This window comes from Biomphalaria glabrata, chromosome 3 (assembly GCF_947242115.1).
Source record: "Biomphalaria glabrata chromosome 3, xgBioGlab47.1, whole genome shotgun sequence".
NCBI classification, from domain to species: Eukaryota; Metazoa; Mollusca; class Gastropoda; family Planorbidae; genus Biomphalaria; species Biomphalaria glabrata.
The window spans coordinates 47,444,100-47,460,912 of NC_074713.1; the positions used below are offsets into that span (position 1 = coordinate 47,444,100).

Below are 16,813 nucleotides of genomic sequence, written 5' to 3' on the forward strand. Positions count from 1 at the left end.
AACACTTAGTGAGGTTGTGACAGAGCGTCGCATGAGGTCTACGGGACATATTCTCCGACAAAATGAACTACGCATACCAAGAGTTGCGATGACATGGAGGCCAATACGAGGAAAGCGCAAACAGGGACGTCCTCGTATGATCTGGCGCCACACCTTCATGGAGGACCTTAGAACAGTGGACACCAGGTGGGAGGATGCTTCAGACATTGCCAGTGACAGATCTTTGTGGAGACAGCATGCCGCCCAATGCGCCGAACAGCGCGAGAGGACCCTAAGTCCCCCCCCCCCTCACTTGTTTAGGAAAGAAATAGGACAAAGGTCACTGAGAATAAAAGATGAGCTATTAAAAAAAAATAATATAAAAATATTTGTCATTGACTACAGAAATGTCTTCTTTTCCCCAACTCGATAGACTCTCTTTGATTGATACACTCACTTTCTTTACCTTTACCTTTACCTATCCCTTAGCCTGTTGAACCGTTGGAGCACCATGCAAGATTCGTCAACTGTCTTTCTCCATTCCTCTCTGTCATTTGCCTTGGATAGAACATCTTTCAATGGCAGGCCCGTCCATTTTTTTATGATGTTTTCCCATCGCTTTCTCTGTCTTTTTTTTCCTGGTACTGTTCTCCAAAGGAAGGTCTTTGCGGGCCCCGAAGACATTGTAATATGGTCATAGATTTTCAGCTCGCGTTTTTCTTACGATAGTTAGCAGGTCATCATGGGGGTCCAATCACTGCAGTAACCCTGTCCAAACAATTTTAAGATGATTGATATTTAAAAAAAATAATAATAATAAAATAACTGTCAAACCAGAGTTTTCACTGTGTGGCCAACTAGGTTTTTTTCCCCCAAAGATATGCATAATCTGTCAAATTTCAAGAAAATAAACGAATGGCTGTTATTCTGAAATCTCACAAACGAACGGCTGTCAGTCTGAAATCTCCCATATGTTCCCTATTATCGATGGCTCGTGTCCCAAGACGCCCCTTGAGGAAAGACTGGGTTGTTGGGACTCTCTTCCATCCCATTGAGGAACATCGTGTGGGTAAGAAATGGATTGTTGGGGTTCTCTTCCATCCCCGCCTGTTCAATAAAGAGAATAACGATAAAGATAAGAAGAATAAAAAGAATGACCATACAGATGACGTCAACATTGGGCTCTTCAATGAGGTTCTGGTTTGCTTTCCTATTGACCAAAACGTCTCTTCTAACGACCGTATCCACCAGAGCCGCCACACTGGGACTCGTTGCCCGAGAAAATAAAACTAATCTAAAAGGGGGCATCTTTCATTGCTTCTCCTTTGATAAAATAAAGATGTAGTTTTAATTGAAAACAATAACAACAAAACAAAAGTAAGTTACATTCACTTCCAGTTATAAATAGTTTGTTTTTTGTGTGCTCAAATGTAACTTGAATGGCTTACAGGTGTTGAAGGCTTAACGTAAGATTAAGTGCACTATTTAACTGGATGATTCCGTCCGTTGTCTTATCATTCGGTTACTATTGACAGCACCGACAGAAACAAAAAAGTCCAATGACGTAGATACGTGTGATGTCACTTCCTGCATCTCGGCTCAATGGTTGCCAAGAACACACGCGATCTGTAAGCAAAGTCCGCTCAACAGATATACAGTACTGACTTGAACTTGGATGTGCCTGCTCGCAAGTTTACGTGAAAAATGGCATCAGGTATCAGCCAGGCAAATACCCGGGATTCAAATCATGTAGGCAACATAAATCTAGATCTGGGAATCGAATGTGAAATCAGTAACCGTCTTTCTAAACACGGCTGGACAAGTTGATGATGAAAGCAAATATAATCGATAATAGACCCCCCCCCTCCTCCCCTTAAATGTTTCTCGCCTTGATTGCTTTGTGCTGTACTTCTACTTTTGGCCCAACTTTGCTTTGTCTGATCGCCATTTGTCATGCCTGGGTTTCGCCTCCACCTTTTTTTTTTTTTTTTTTTCAACATTAACTCTAACTGGTCAGAATTCTTTCTGCTGGATGTTAACTTGAAAAATGTGGAATCAATAAAAAAGAGGGGGAAAAAAAGTCTTTCACAGATGGTCAGTGGCAGGAGTAATGGGATGTGACAGTTGTAGTGGTAGAAACACCGGCACAGATTTGTGGTTGTTGAAGTCACGTGGCGTATAGATTTGTGGGGCTACTTTCCAACGGTTGAAAAGGTAACCAAAATAGAAATTGTATAACAGCAGAAGGAATACGTGGTTAAAGCATATCTTATCAAACTTTATACTCTTGAGATCAATTTAAAAAGTTGTGCCACAGTCGAAGGTTAACATTAAAATATGTTTGAGATCCGTTGTTTTGGAAAGTGATTCAATTTTAGTGTCTCTTCTTTAAGACTAGCTAAACTAGTCAGGATGTAATGACTTCTCTTCGTGATGGGTGCACTTGGGGCCGGATTTAAAACTAACAAGGCCTCAGGTTAAGTTGCTTAAGTTGGGCCATGGTTAAATCAGTCACTAGATGCAATTTGAAGGAGTTACCAGGTTCTAGTTTTATGAACTGCTGAAGAGGGAGAGAGATGGAATGGTAGAGGCAAAAGAAAGAGAGAAAGATAGAACGGTAGAGTTAAAAAGAGAGAGAGAGAGAGATGGAATGGTGGAGGTGAAAGAGAGGAGAAGAAGAAGAAGAAGAGAGAGAGATAATGAGAGCTAGCGTTAGTGAAGGAAGTGTAGACAGAGAAAGAGAGAGAGAGAGATAGGTGTATTCTGATTTACTTTACAATTAATCAATAAAAAAATCAACTTTAATTACACCCCCCTCCTCCAAAAAAAACTTACAACATGACACCACAACTTTGCAGAGAGTCATAAAATTCGATAAGGGCCGGAGGAAAACACTAGCTATAGCTTAGGGCTCAAGAAATATTTAGCTCCGACAATAATATCTGGTCCCAAAATACCGGTATATCTCAAATAACTTGGGGACTTTTCATGTCTAAGTACAGCACTTTTCATGTCTAAGTACAGCACTTTTCATGTCTAAGTACAGCACTTTTCATGTCTTAATACGGCACTAAATGCGATACGAAATTCAGAAGATTCTTTAGTGGAGTTATAAATTTTCATCTATGGCAAAAAACTCTAAATCGCTAGCTCATTGGTGTATCCGGTGTAGAGAAAAATAGGAAGTGTTGATTAGCTTTATAATTTATGAAGTATTATGCGATACTTTTGTTGTACTTTTAAAGCTGCGAAAAATAAACATTTCTGAGATGATGCGTTTGTATTTTATTATTTTCACCATGACCTTTTAATAGAAGTTTAATTGACGTTTAGAATCGAACATTGGTGGTGAACCCACAGCCCATACATTGAAGTCATATCAACTCTTCAGTACTAAATCAGAAAACGAAACCACCACGAAGCTAATAGATTCATCTTCACTTGTAGTGTGCTGCTTTATTTCAAAAACAATTACAGACACAAACTCAGGTCAGGCCACCCCATGCCAAAGTTTCTTTTTTTTTTTCCACCCCGAATTACAACGGCGTCCCCTTGAGGGCGAGGCTATAGATGAGGTCACGTGTGTCTTTGAGACCTCGCCATCGTGTGGTGAAGTTCCGGGCACGAGAGTTTATTTTCTGGCCAGAGTTTTCATAATAGCAAGACACAACCGCAAGTAATTTGTCTACATTGCCTTTGGTAAAAAAAAAAAAGAAGCGAAATATAATATATTTTTTTTTAAACAAAGATAAAACAAAGAGAAAGAACTCCGCACTTACAACTATAGCTCTCAATAATGTAGAAGCTATTTCCCGTACCGTATTCGATTTGAAACAAAATATTTAATTGACTAATTGTTTAATCGATTCGTGGTTTGTTAGATACAACTTGATCCGAGAATGGGTGTGGGAGAAATGTGTATAATTATATCAGGGGACTAAACTCCAAATATTTAGCCTAATCTATGAAGGATTTATTTCTCTTGTTGGTATAAACAAAATAATTAATTACCAGCAATTAATTGAGTTATTGGATAATTTATTTTATTGACTCCTGTTTTGTTAGGTATAATGGACCTCATTCACCAATCGTAAACAAACAGCATTTAGCCACGTGATAATATTGATAAAACAATGAAAAAACGTATCACGTGACAGCCTTTATGGGTTACGTAATTTGTAAAGAAGAGATAGAGAACCACGTGGCTAAATGCTGTTTGTTTACGTTTGGTGAATAAGGTCCATTGTATAAAGTGTCAACTTAATCCAAGAATGGGTGTGGGAGAAATAACGCATTCAATATTTTTACCAGACAGACAGACAGACTGGCTTGCTATAAGCTTTGTGGAATTATGAATCTATAAAAAAAAAAAGAACACGTGTATAGATCTAGATTGAAACAAAATGTTGGTAGAAAGTCTACTGTCAAACCAAGGTTCGAGCCACAGCGGTCGTGGATCACTATTTACCACTGTCCAAGGTTAGGTCAGCTTGCAGTAAGATGTTAGACAGCGATACTGTTAGAACCACTGGAGTGGAACACAGATTGTTTGAAAATAAAAGACAAACTTTCCTAACAATTTGTTTTCCTGTTCTTGTTGAGAACTTGAGAGTATCTCCGGGAATAAATATTGAAGGGGGTGTCATGTGGCCAGCACAACGACCAACCGCCTTTACTTTTTCCCTAACTAATGTCTGATACCCTTTACATCTAGGTGGCCTCAGAGAGGCCCAAATATCCCGAAATTTAAAATTCCAAGTCTTCACCAGGATTCGAACCCGGGACCCCTGTTCAGTAGCCAAGCGCTTTACCGCTCAGCCACCGCGCTCCAACCTGCCTAAGTGTCTGCAACATTGTTTTAACTCGTTATTTCTCCCACTTCCCCAGTCTCGGGTCAAGTTGAAACTTAGCACAATTATTCATTGTTCCTAACGAAACACGAATCAATCAGAATTAATTAATTAATTAGTGTCAATTAATTAATTTAGCTTGATATTGATTTAGGGAAATGATTCTTACAGTATTGATATATAAGGCTATAAATACATAGTTCTTGCTTCCACTTAGATAAACTTTTTTTTTTAAAAGCATTTAAAAAATATTTTGCTTGTTTTTATATGGCTCTAATAGAACAGTAGATAGAGAACATATAGAGAACAACGCTAGCCACAGAAATGCAATGCAATGGATATTATGACGAAGTAAGAAGAAAAACGTGTCTATAAAGTGGGATGGGAGATAACCAGTTAATGGGAGATAATCATCCTCTTTTTTGTCAAACAGCATTTCGAGTAATCTTTTGAAGCAGTTCAAGAAACTATCAACTAACACACTAAAACTTAATCTTTCGACTTTTTGAAGTCATTACGAGTTACAATAAAAGCTTATTTAATAGCAGACGTGAAAACCTTGTCTCTACTATTCCTAACCCAAAACGACCCAAACATTTGTCACCCGCTCCCTAGAAAGCTAAGACAATATGCACAGTTGATGATGTGGAATAATAGAATGCAGGTATATAAATTGTTGACTATTAATCTTAATTTGGTGACATTCACTCAATTGTGTAACCAAATAAAGATCCTGATTTTCTACTTCTTACAGCGCAATATAGTTGGGATTTTCGTGCATATACACAGTTATCTACTCTTGGTGTATGTTTTCATTTCTTAGAGCCGGTTTAGAATTTAGAAAATAATTCTTGTAAACAATAAAATAGGTGAGACAAGGGACAGAAAGAGTCTGAAAGAGAGAAGAATGTAGGACCAATGGAATGAAGCCAAAAGAAAACCCTAAGAAGTTGAAAAGAGATTAAGAAGTTGAAAAGAGAATTTGGATATAGTATTCATTCTATATTATAAAGCAGAAAGTAAGGCGTATGTATGTAATGTATGTATGTGTGTGTGTGTGTATATATATATGCATGCATGTATGTATGTATCTATGTCCCGAAAAAAAAATCAAAGCCATTTGAGTAATCTTAATAAAGCTTGGCATAACTGTTCCTTAAATCATGCCGGAGATCGTAGTGTATGTTTAATGTCCCTCCCACACCCGGAGGTTCTAAACTTAGACAAAAGGTAGGGCCTACCTAATTGTATCTCTAATCAAGAACTACATTTTTTTTAACAACTCGGGTAAACCCGCTTTCACAGTATTTTATATTTGATATGAATATGTCGGCAAAACGGGTAAACCCAATTTTGACACCCTACTTTCATTTTCGTGGCAAAATTTAAAAGAAATGTGAAGGGAACATTCTCCATGTTTGACATAGATCTAAATTGAATCCAGTAGATCAGTAATAACCAAACTAAGACACTCAGGTCGCTGGTGATATCCCGCTAGGTACATAATAAAATAAATGACTTTGTGCTACATACGAAGGAGCTTAACAATCTGATCCTGCAGTGCTATAGAGTGCACAGAAATTATGACATGGTTTTTAAAATGCAATATCATTACTTTCAAATTCTGTACACCGAATACACCAAAAAGGTAGCTATTTATAGGTCTTCCTTCATTTATGAAAATCCCTCACACTTGTATTACGTAAATCAATAAAGAAAACTTTGAAGAGGAAGAGAAACTTGTAAGCCAGTGTTTCCCAAACTTTATCCTTAATGGAACACTTTGCACATTCTGAGCATTTAGCGGAACACTTTGCACATTCTGAGCATTTAGCGGAACACTTTGCTTATTTTTTTAGAGAGATTACTTCACGTGGTGGCCTGCTAGTTAACTATTCCAGTAGTTTGTGGAACACCTATTCAGGCCTCGGGTTAGAACCAGGATTCCGCTGAACTCAGTTTGGGAAACACTGTTGTAAGCCAAAGCAGCACACATCATTTTGTACACAAAAAGCTGGACTAGACGCTTGCACCGTCAAGGGACTTCCGGTGTTCAGACAGACGTGAGGTTGAGAACAAGTTGGTCGTAAACAAAAGGCCTTGGCAACGGTTTGTCTAGACGTGTGGCTGGTGCGTAGCAGGGCTGGGGAGGAGGGAGGGGGGGGGGGTTCAGAACATTGTACATCTAATTGATTACCGCCCCATTTTTTTTCAAGGCGGCGGGGTGGTGGCGAATTCTAGAAACTTGTAACACAGTGACAAACGTCCAGTGGCCATATGGTCAACTCTTGAGTTACTCTCTACACTCTGTTGCTGCTTGGGTTGTTCAACCTTTGAGTCTTGGTTTATTTTTATTCGGTGCATTTCTTTGTTTCATCTTCATAATATTTTGTTGGTTTCCCTCTCTTTGTGTCGGGTCGCTTTAATCTGCTTCAAGTCAGTGTCCAGATCTATGACAATGTTCTTAGTAAATCTAATGCCTGGCAATGGTGCTATTCAACATAACGACCAAGCAAGGGACATAATTGATTCATGGAAGTCGACGTGAGTAGAAGAATGCTATCGTCAAATAGGATGGGATCTAGTCCACAGTCCTTCCAGCTCCATTTTTTTAAACGAATGTTATACTTGGAAGACACACACACAGACAGACACACAGATAAACATACACACAAAAATACACCATTGCGTTATCTATATATATAATTCTCTTCTTCCCTCAACAGTTTAAACGAGTAGTAAGGAGTAAAGGAAAGATCACTCTGCGGATAGTCCACGAGAAAACAAGAAAGGGGGGGGGGGGGACACGTAGTCACAACATAGCAGGGCAGGGCCGTTGTAATATCACTCTTTTGTTTTTATTTCTACCTCACGTTAAAAAAAAAAGGGGGGGGGGTAGTAATCTACTCTGTAGTAACTATCGACGCGACAGAGCACGCTCAAGAGTTTGGACACAATGGAAAGATTACTCTTTTATTTTTGCAACTCGAACGGAGGGAGTTATCCTAGGTAATTTAAGAGTGAAAAAAAAAAAACCATTTTCGTCTGTATATTTCAGGAGATTGTTATGGGTTTTCAAAAGATTTTAATAATTTCCGGATATTTCCAGGACTTTTTCGTATATTTTGCAATTTCTGGAGATTTCCAGGACCTCATGTTAAATCGACAGGAGGCCGCGGGAAATCTGTTATAAGTTATAATATGGTTTAATTTAATAATGTATACACCTAAAATTAGCGCGGGTCCTATAAAAGTGCTGGGCCCACTGCGGTCGCATAGGTTGCAGTGGCCTAAAGTTGGCACCTTAGTTAACCGTTGTCCCTAGAAACAGGTGAACTTTGCATCATCTGCCCTAGAGATCTGAAAGGGGAATTTTACTTTTTTTATACACATATTCATTAAAAATTGTAGATCTGTAATGCAATACCACATCAACGTAACATAGCCATGTTCTTTCATTCTCAGATGGAGGCTGGACAGCGCGTGGAGGCAAAGCTGCAAGTCAAACTCTATCCGGAAACGGAAACGACCCACAGCAAATGGGGAGACGAGTTTCACATGTTAGATCTAGACTGCTGCCCTAGCCAAGACAAGACCTCGGTGGAAATCAAAAAGATGCAATACATTTAAACTTACACCATCTGCTCAGACGTTACATTGTACCGAAACAAACCACAAATTCCTCTTTATTTTTTACATTTTTTTTATACATTGAGTTGCCTATGCATTTCTTGTGTACATGTGCCTATATCTGTGTATAGGCTTTTGTTTTTAACTCAGAAATCCTACGCATAGATTATTTTTAGATATGTTCTTTAAACTGTATTTTATGTAACTAGAAAGTTTGTTGATGCGTTGCTAAGCAACTTTAGAATGAAATGGTAATTAAGTCCCCTTTTTATAAGTTCTCTGTGATACTCCCATAGTTCCCTTTCACTTCCTCCAAGACCTTTTCATTTTCAAGACTCATACTAAATATTAGGCTTATAACAGCCTGAGCCCATGAAGATCCCAATACAGCTTCCAATTTACAATAATGTTGGTACAACGCAAACAAAAAAAAAGAAAAAAAAAACTGTGTGTACATTTCTCGAGCTTGCAGTGAAATTAGAAATAGGCCTATACTTGAAAACATGCAAAATAGTTTTTAAAAAATAATAAATTATCTAAGGGAAAGAACTCCACATTTACACCCATGTAGCTCAAGATTACTTTCCCTCTTTCGTTAGCAACCAGAAATAGTTAAATTAATTACCACTATTTATTAACTGATGGGTTAATTTTTGTTTATTGATTTATGTTTTGTTAGGGACAATGAGTAATTGTGCAAAGTTTCAACTTGATACGAGAATGGGAAGTGGGAGAAATAACATGTTCAATGTTTGTACCTGATAGAGAGAGAAAAAAAATGTGATCGGCTATATTTAGTCAATTATCTTTTTTTTATCATCTGTTCTTAACTTGAAAATGACAACAACAAAAAATGTATCTAATGACTGTCAAAATGTTTGATTGCCCCGTGAAAATTGGACAAAAAATTGTTAAATATTTCCATGAAAATCTCGTCCAATGATAAATCCAACAACGGTATCAATTTTTGATTAATGTTTCATTTTTATTTGTACGCTGGATCCGATTTTCAAAGGGAAACAAGCCTTAAGTGTGTGTCTTTTTTTTTTGTTTGTTTTTAGTAGTGGAGTGATTTTTAGTAGAAAAGTGAGTTTCATTTTAGTAGTAGAGTGAAGAGTACATCATAATCCATACATTTTGTAGGACAGAAGTGAAGAGTACATCATAATCCATAGATTTTGTGGGACAGAAGTGAAGAGTACATCAGAATCCATACATTTTGTAGGACAGAAGTGAAGAGTACATCATAATCCATACATTTTGTAGGACAGAAGTGAAGAGTACATCAGAATCCATACATTTTGTAGGACAGAAGTGAAGAGTACATCATAATCCATACATTTTGTAGGACAGAAGTGAAGAGTACATCAGAATCCATACATTTTGTGGGACAGAAGTGAAGAGTACATCATAACCCATACATTTTGTAGGACAGAAGTGAAGAGTACATCATAACCCATACATTTTGTAGGACAGAAGTGAAGAGTACATCATAACCCATACATTTTGTAGGACAGAAGTGAAGAGTACATCATAATCCATACATTTTGTAGGACAGAAGTGAAGAGTACATCATAACCCATACATTTTGTAGGACAGAAGTGAAGAGTACATCATAACCCATACATTTTGTAGGACAGAAGTGAAGAGAACATCAGTCCATACATTTTGTAGGACAGAAGTGAAGAGTACATCATAACCCATACATTTTGTAGGACAGAAGTGAAGAGTACATCATAATCCATACATTTTGTAGGACAGAAGTGAAGAGAACATCAGTCCATACATTTTGTAGGACAGAAGTGAAGAGTACATCATAATCCATACATTTTGTAGGTCAGAAGAGGGTGACGGTGAGCTCTCGTTCTAGTTTATTGTGGAGCCATGTATTCGTAGTATAGCCATTTCTTGTTGGCGTTCTATCAATTGTAGTGGTCTATGATCTATCAGTTGTTTTCGGTCCCCAAGGGTAGTCTATCATTGGTATTGGTCTATCATTTTGGTCTTAGATCAGCGCGGGCCAACAAAACGTCACCCTTAAGTGCCTAGAATGTTTTAACGTGACCTAGTTATTGGATCCAGAATCCGGTTTCAGAGTATTAACAGATGTCCCAGAGTATTCAGATCTGAACACGTATCCATCCCTCATCGCTTTAAAAAAACAAATAAATCCAGGTATTGCATTACTACATATAATCTTAGGATTTAATCGCCCTCGTTTACTAAGGGATGTAACTGAAACCGTTGTTGTTTTTAAATTATCTTTTACTTTAATTAAAGTAGATTTATCAACAAAAATGTTTACTACACTTAATAGAGGATTTGAAAATGATAATTTAATGAAGCACAAATAAAATTGTGCCGTATTTTTTTTTTAATTATTCAAATTGTCAGATTTATCATGTTCAGTTTTGCAGATGTACATTAGAAAATGGGAGACAACGTCATAATAAAACATTTAACGTAGTTGTCTGTCGCTTGCTTGCAATACAAACAACAAGAAGTTTATTTTAAAAAAGTCAATTTATGAGTCATAGTAAAAGATAGTTACGAATTTTCGAATGGAATCGATTAGATCGATTTTGGAGTCAGATTTGCGCCTGTCGCTTCCATCCGCCATGATTGCGGTGATTACTCAGTAAAATAATCCAGAATGTCAATACCATTCTTTGCTACCGGATACGTTTTTAGGACATTGAATTGTGGGAACATTTTTTTAGAATTAGTCAAACAGTCTTAGGGTAAGTCTATCATGTACGCCTATTGTTTGTTAGTTACAGCATGTGAATGTGTGTCTGGGTTTATGTTTGAAGTTTCTAGATGAAACTTGATCGAAGTTTATGCAAGAGTTTTTTTTTATGAGCGTCACGTGGAGTTTTTATAATGTAAAAAAATGAATATAATAGAAAAAAATGTATCTATAAAATCAAACTGAATAAAAAAAATTTCCTATTCAATTATTAGTTTAAAATTATAAAAGGAAAAGTTCCCCTTTCAGACCTTGCGATCTATAAGCCAGATGATGTAAACGTAATCGGTTTCTTTGGCCAAGGCTAAGCAAGTGTCAAGTGGCCAGCACAACGACCAACCGCCTTTATTTCCCCTAACTAATGTTAGGTACCCATTATAGTTGGGTGGACTCGGGGGCGCCCTAAAAATCCCGAAATTCAAAATCCAAACCTTCACCGAGATTCGAATCAGTGACCCCTCAGTTTGGAAGCAGTTATATATATATATCCCTTTTATTTCTTTAACAAAATAGAAGTTTTGATTGCACATTTTGTATCTTCAGTTTTCAATATTAAGTTGTTCCAACTTTGATGATTTCTCCTTTATTTTTAAAACAAATTTGTGTCTTTGGATAAAAATAACTTTCTCTCCAGAAATTAATACAACTTCCCTGATGTATACCTACGAGGCCAAAAAAAAAAGGGCCTCGGTGGTTAAGGAGGAACTCGATTCCAGATCTCAAATCCAATTTGTCTTCTATTTCATCTCGCGCACTTCACGTCCAGGGCGAGAACAAGAAAAAAAAAAATGCATTGAAAAGAAAAGAAAATTTAATTTAACCAGCACGTGTTGGCCAGCCTCGGATTGAAACTGTGACGTCATGATTAAATAAAATGTATTTTTAGAGGAGATTGGTTATAGACCTACTTTTCTAGTAAGTCTTACTTACTACGATTAACCCAAAATTTGGAATCTTTTTTTTTGTTTTGTAAGATTGAAAGATAGCTATCTTTTTAGCTTAGATCATTGTACATTTGTTTTAATGTATTTATGACGCATTTTATGCGATTGCATTGCTCTCTCCAGAAATAAATCTATGTAGGCCTATATGGCACTTTGTCACGGTATATAATAGTATCGGTACAAGTCGTGCTTACCTATAAGAAGATGCTATGTGTACTACTACTACCCTACTTCATTTCACGGTTTAGTCTATTCTAACGCGATACTAGCTCTTGGCTTAGTCTATTCTAGTGCGACCCCTGGTCTTGGCTGTGTCTATTCTAATGCGATCCATGCTCTTGGCTGTATCAATTTCGATGTGATCCTTGTTCTTGGCTTAGACTGTTCTAATGCGATCCCTGCTCATGGCTTTGTCTAACCTTGTGATACCTTTTTTATTTTATTCTTGACTTTTCTGTGGGACTATGCTGCGTCGATTTCCCCCGGATTTTAGTATCAGTATCAGTATGAATAACGTGACGCCAACTTCAACGCCTAAAAGTATGAAAATGTAAGAAAGAGCGCGAAAATTTTAGCAGATGGGATGAATACTAAGTGTTTTTATATTTACTACGGCTACTTTTAGTGTGTGTGTGCTAATTCCAAACTTGGACAATATGTGTGTGTGTTTGTATTTCTTTAATGCATTGATCACCTTAATCAATTAAAACCATCCCTCATTTGTTGAGCTTATATAAATGTATGGAAGGCGCACTTATTGCCGGTGTAACTGTTTAGCAGCACGCGCTTCGCTTTCGCCTTGTGCATTAGAAACATTTGTGCGAAATTAAAAAACAACAACGTTGCAGCAGTGAATGAAGACGAGGCTGTGTTATAGCCTTATAAGTTAATGTTATATTAAAACATTGATTTATCATAGACCATTGATTTATCAAAGACTTAGCCTATATATTTATAGATTTGTGTGATTTATGCAATGATGTTTTTAAACTGTCGTGACTGCGATATTATTAGAATCTATAGTTGATGTGTATGCATTTTGTGATTTATTTGTGTCTTATTTTTTGCTATTAAATTATAGATATATCTAGATCTATATTGAACAATTACTTGAGTTCTTTATTTATCAATGATTGTTCATTATATGTTATTGTTTCACTTGGAACCTGTCGAATGTCTGAACATTTTAAAACGAAATGGCTTTATTTTTAAAAAAAAAGCACACAAGTTTCAATTATATGTTGCATATTTAAGAATTAAACACCTGCTGCACAAATAAGTAGTCACTTCATGCTTTACCCGCTAGTATCAACTCTTTGCAACACACAAGCACGCACACTCTCAAATAGCAACTCTTAGCCACAAACACGCACACTCTCAAATAGCAACTCTTTAGACACGCACGCCTCGCAACGTCAAACCCCTGCCGTATAAAAAGAAAACTTAACAAACTCGTCGCTAGTCACAAAAGTTCTGAAAGAAATGAATATTTAGAATTCTCAAAAACAAATTGTGAGGAAATGTGAAAAATTTCCACCAAGAATTTTCAATGAAATGTCTCATGATCCTAAAATAGTTGCTGCTTTAAAAAAAATGACTATAGCTCTGATCCCCTAATATATAAACAGCAGACAATGGCTCTTGGAAATTCTAATTAACTTGTTAACCAGTACGCTTGAATATAGATTTTTACCTTTACCTATCCCTTAGTCTGTTGGACCGTTGGGGCACCAGGCAAGATTTGTCGACCGTCTTTCTCCATTCCTCCCTTTTTTTTTTTTGCCTTGTTTAGAACCTCTCTCAATGGCAGGCCTGTCCATTCTTTAATGTTGTCCTCCCGTCGCTTTTTCTGTCTGCCTCTTCTTCTTTTCCTTGGCATCACATTCAAAGACCGCATCACAAACCAAGAAATCAGAGACAGGGTTACTGTAGCGATCGGAGCCCATGACGACCTGCTAACTATTGTAAAAAGACGAAAGCTTAAAAACTTTGGCCACATTACAAGATCTACAAGATGGATATAGATACAGAATAGTAATTAAGTAAAGTAGCTTTTCAGACGTTGCACTCTATGTGGCAGATATTTCTGTGACCCACGGCTAACGATGGTATCATGTGGCCTGCACAACGACCAACCGCCTTTCCTTTTCCCCAACTAATGTCAGGTACACATTAGAGTTGGATGGACTGTGGGACGCCCTAAAAATCCCGAAATTCAAACTCAAGTCTTCACCGAGATTCGAACCTGAGAACCCTCTGAAGCCAATCGCATTACTACTCAGACCTCAGCCCCAGGTACAGAATAGGTATAAGATTAAAACTCATCCAACAACTATCTATCTATCTATCTATCTATCTATCTATCTATCTATCTATCTATCTATCTATCTATCTATTTGTCTATCTATCTATCTGTCTGTCTGTCTATCTATCTGTCTGTCTGTCTGTCTGTCTGTCTATCTATCTATCTATCTATCTATCTATCTATCTATCTGTCTGTCTGTCTGTCTGTCTGTCTATCTATCTATCTATCTATCTATCTATCTATCTATCTGTCTGTCTATCTATCTGTCTACAATAGATTTATGACTCCATTGTCCAGTTGTAGCCGATCCATGGCTTCTGACGTCAAATAGTGAAATAAACAGAATCCAAAGTGAAACAATCTTATTCCTACTATTATTCAAATACGTTTTCCCTGGTAGTCTCCTCTTATTCTGGGTAAAATTAAATTTATCTAAAAATATCCCCAGAGTCTTCTTTCTGCAGGACTCTATTTTCACAGCGATACACTTGTAGCTGTGGTAGCGAGAGATCTGTTTTAGAGAGTAGCTTATAGGCGTAGTCGCGAGAGGCTGTTGTAGAGAGTAGATTATAGTTTTGGAAATTTGCACGAGAGCTGTAAAAAGTGTAACTTTCTGACGTTATCCCGTTATTCTGTCCCTTGGTCTAATGAACCTTTGTGGCACCACACTTCATCTCTCGACCGTCTATTCCCTTGTAGATATTTTTCCAAAATTAGAGTCTCTAACATTGACATGCCCACCATTTTTTTCCCTATTCTCTTCTTTTATCTGTAAAAAAAAAGAGGTATTTGCGAACAAGTAATAGGTGTAAATCTTTTTTCTGACAATTTTCAGAAGGGCGTCATGGGGCCCTGTTTCAGATTTCTTGATGCCTAGAATATTTCTATAACATCTCAACTTCATGGCGAGGAGATTGCTGTCTAATTGTGTAGTTAGAATCCCGAATAAGCAATCATACAGGAATGACTCCATGACCAAGGAGCGCATCAATCGGATTTTTGTGCTTAGTGATATGCCATTGTCTTGAGCTTTATAAGTGCTGCTGTAGACTGCAATTCCGGCCGATAATTCCGGCCTGGTCTAGTACGTGCATTCACATGTTTTCTTTTACATCATGCACTGGTATGGAAACAATGAAGTTAAATACTTAACTTGTTTTATTGTTACCATGTTTAAATAAAAGCAAGCAAGTAATAAAAACTTTCAGAAGAGAGGCAATTAAGCAAAAAAATAAATAAATATTGTTGTAAATCTCAGGCAAGCACTGGACGAAAAGAAGGAGTTAATAATAGACGAGGTGTTTATTTACAGCTAGATCTATAAACAAATAGTTAGACTTGGACTTCAGCTATCAAGTCACAAGGAGTAATGTCTTTAAGTTCTACAAGTCCTACTCAATACTAGAACAGACACACTTCCCAGTGTCGCTCCAGGTCCTCAATACAGTTCACAGTTAGCACAAAGGACGACACTTAGCCCCAGACAGTTCAGACTCCCATAACCTGCAGTTCCATTCAGCCGGATCTACAACAGTCCTTCCTGTAGAATCGACATGTCTTCTCATACTCCTGTTGAACGGTGCTCTGATGCGCACCAACAGTGTCGGCCCGGGAGCGGAGTTACAACAATATATATATATTTATATTTTATCGACATTTCTTTCACTCTTTCATTACTATGAACCCTATTCCAAGGGAAACAACTAACATTTTTAGGTTCTTTTTCAAAGTGTATTAAAAAAAGTGAGTTCCCTTCTCTTCATTCACACTCATTAACCTTGGCATTGAACTTTTAAAAAAAAAATAGTTCTCGCATCTGCTAAATGTTTTTGTGGCCACCGAGTCCTAGTGTATTCATTTTGCCAAAACTTCCTTTCAAACAAAAAAGACTTGCAAAGCGATTGCCAAAACCGATAAAGTGAAAGTAGGCCTATGTTTGGTTCAAGAGGTGAGTAGCAATTAGAGTTACCTCGCGTGGGAAAAAGAGGCGCTAATCTAATTTAATACCAGTTGGGTAGGTAAATGGTTCTCAAACTTTTTTGACCCGGGGGCTCCACACGGCCCACTAAGAGAAAAAGCTACATAAATGTATAGCACATAAGTTACGGAGGTTAAAACAACATTTTGTGGAAGGATTGCTGAGATTATAACTAACAAATTGTGGGCTCTAGGAGCTGTGATAACATATCAAACATAAACACGAGAGCTAAAATGACAAACTAATCTAAAAAAAAGGTTTTAAACAGATAGGTCTTAATGTTATTCTTGAATGTAGTGTAGCATGTTGCCTGTCTGAGATCAATGGGGAGTGAGTTCCAAACTATTGGTCCGTGCACTGACCGTAGCTTTTGGGGGA

General features: G+C 37.3%; 1 protein-coding gene across 1 annotated transcript in view; it reads left to right on the forward strand.

Moving 5' to 3' along the window:
* Positions 1-10,699, forward strand: part of LOC129924929 (CB1 cannabinoid receptor-interacting protein 1-like) — a 34,874-nt gene extending 24,175 nt beyond the window's left edge. The window contains exon 3 of the mRNA XM_056022380.1: positions 8,295-10,699. Within this exon, the coding sequence (XP_055878355.1) occupies positions 8,295-8,459 (165 nt within the window). The 3' untranslated portion in view covers positions 8,460-10,699. The remainder of the gene's footprint in view (positions 1-8,294) is intronic.
* Positions 10,700-16,813: the final 6,114 nt, after the last annotated feature.